The sequence below is a fragment of the Etheostoma cragini genome, unplaced genomic scaffold, assembly GCF_013103735.1.
Source record: "Etheostoma cragini isolate CJK2018 unplaced genomic scaffold, CSU_Ecrag_1.0 ScbMSFa_2348, whole genome shotgun sequence".
In the NCBI taxonomy this organism is placed as follows: Eukaryota; Metazoa; Chordata; class Actinopteri; order Perciformes; family Percidae; genus Etheostoma; species Etheostoma cragini.
The window spans coordinates 1-2,285 of record NW_023266499.1 but is presented as its reverse complement, the minus strand read 5'-3'; the positions used below and the strand labels follow the sequence as shown (position 1 = coordinate 2,285).

General features: G+C 57.9%; 1 protein-coding gene across 1 annotated transcript; it reads right to left on the bottom strand.

The window, feature by feature from the left end:
* Positions 1 to 289: 289 nt before the first annotated feature.
* On the bottom strand, positions 290 to 2,019 carry LOC117940383 (dual specificity protein phosphatase 16-like; the record flags this gene model as incomplete). Its single annotated transcript, XM_034865693.1, has 2 exons — positions 290 to 784; positions 819 to 2,019. A coding segment is annotated over one exon (1,024 nt), but the record flags the coding sequence as incomplete, so codon positions are not given.
* Between the last annotated feature and the right edge of the window lie 266 nt (positions 2,020 to 2,285).

Here is a 2,285-nt window from a genome sequence, read left to right as displayed (position 1 = left end):
CCCTGTCCCCCTGTCTGGGACGTATTCCACCCCCAGGCTGTGGGACTTTCTCCGTGTTTTATTGGCTGATTAAGATCAACATGTCGGGATGATGTCAGTTAATTTGAGTAAAATCCCGACAAGAAACACGATGTCACGACGTTAATGACATCACTTAGTCTCACATGACCAGGAAAACAATGATGTCATATCACGATATTCTAAATTTAAAGGGCCCAAATTATGAAAACAATCCTTTTTCTGGGGTCCGGGGTTATTTAGAGTCTCCATGGTGTCTGAGGGAGATCCAGTTCCTGGATGTCTTCTTGTCTTAGCTCGTCCTCAATGAAATGAAACTGCTCCAACAGCCACTAGTGGACCAGAATCTCCAAAAGAACTAATTCTAGTCCCTGTTCTACTTCCTGTCCCTGGTCTAGAAGAAGTCTCCCAGCTGATCCTGGACTGACCAAAGCTGGAGAAGAGTTATCAGCTGATGGATCTTACCGAGCTACTGAGCCACCAAAGATAGGATAGAAGGGAGATGTCTCACTCTGGAGACAAAACTAGAGACATCTCTCTCTCACTCTGACAAATTGACCGCTGCTCCGATGTGTGTTGCTCTGAAGCGTGAAGCGCCAGTAGAGTCTCAGACCAGGTCTCAGTGTCTCAGACCCGGTCTCAGTGTCTCAGACCAAGTCGCAGAACCAGTTTTATGGTGTTTTAGTTCAACCCCCCCTCAGTGAGAGCATGCACCCTGTGTAGGATGAGTCCTTGACAGGGGCCAGGGTTTAAGTCTCTCAGAGTCTTTCTTCAGTCCATCAGAGTCTCTGAGTCTGCCTCCAGTCTCAGAGTCTCAGTCTCCAGTCTCTCAGAGTCTCTGAGTCTGTCTCCAGTCTCTCAGAGTCTCTGAGTCTGTCTCCAGTCTCTGAGTCTGTCTCCAGTCCAGAGTCTCAGTCTCAGAGTCTCAGTCTTCAGTCTCTCAGAGTCTCCGAGTCTGTCTCTAGTCTCTCAGAGTCTCAGGAGACCTCTATGAGCTCCACGCTGCCGGAGAAGCTGGACTGGCTCCCCACCTTCCCGATGTCTTCCCTGCCGGCGTCCGTCCTCCCGTCCCCGAACTCCATCTGGCAGCTGCGTCTCTTCAGCTGCTTCTCGAAGCTGCTCTCTTCGTGCCAGCTCCGCCTCGAGTCCCCGCGGTCTCCCGTCCTCTGCCGGCTGCGCCGCCGCACCTCCTCCGGCCCGGGGCTGCAGCCGTAGCCCAGGACGGCCGAGGCGGAGTAGAAGCGGGCGGACTCGGAGGACAGGAACCAGCCGCCGGTGGACACGGTGACGGGGCCCAGCAGGATGTCCGAGTGCCAGCCCTTCAGGGCGCCGCCCCCGCAGCCCGGCCGGGCCAGATGGCCGAACAGGAAGCCGCTGGCGTTCTCCACGCTGCCGCTCCGGTGCAGCGGCTGCCAGCGGCTCGGGGCGGCGGGCGGGCGTTCGATGCCGCCGGGCGCCGGTGCGACTCTGTCCCCGTGGACTTCGTCTTTGTCGGGGCTCTGGTCCGGAGTGGACTGCTCCGAGACTTCCTGCACCGGGGAGAACTGGCAGGGTTTGCTGGCCGGCTCTTTGAAGCCGGGCGGTTTAAAGTACTCGGGGGGTTCGGATCCCCGGGCCCCCCCGGGCTCGCCGTACGACTTGATGTCCAGAGAGAAGGAACGCTTCAGCCGGGCGCTGTCCTCGGACCCGTCGGCGCCGGCGGACCCGAGCTGCAGGCCGCTCAGAGCCTGAGCCAGCAGGCGGTCCTCGGGGGGGGCGGCTACAACGCACGGCAGGGTGAGGGGCTCCGGGGGCGCTGGGGGCCCCGGGCCGGCATCCGGGTCCTCGGCGGCGTCCGGGTCCTCGGCGGCGTCCGGGACGTCTCCGCTGGACTCTGCAGGGTGGACGGACCTGGGTCTGGCTTCGGTACCGTGAGGACTCTTTATCTTCTTCTCAAAGTCCAGCAGCTGGCCCAGGAAGTTGAAGTTGGGGGAGATGGTGGGACGCTTCTCCTTCACGAACCTGGGGACACAGGACACCTCGCGTTAGGACACTTTAGGACGCGTTAGGACACTTTAGGACACTTCAGGACGCGTTAGGACACTTTAGGACGCGTTAGGACACTTTAGGACACTTTAGGACACCGTCCACACCGGGAACCATGTTCTCACCAAAATAAAATAACTTAGAGTCAGAAGTGTTAATTTATCTTGATTTAACCCTCAAGTTGTATATCAACCAGGACGTGTGTGTGTGTGTGTGTGTGTGTGTGTGTGTGTGTGTGTGTG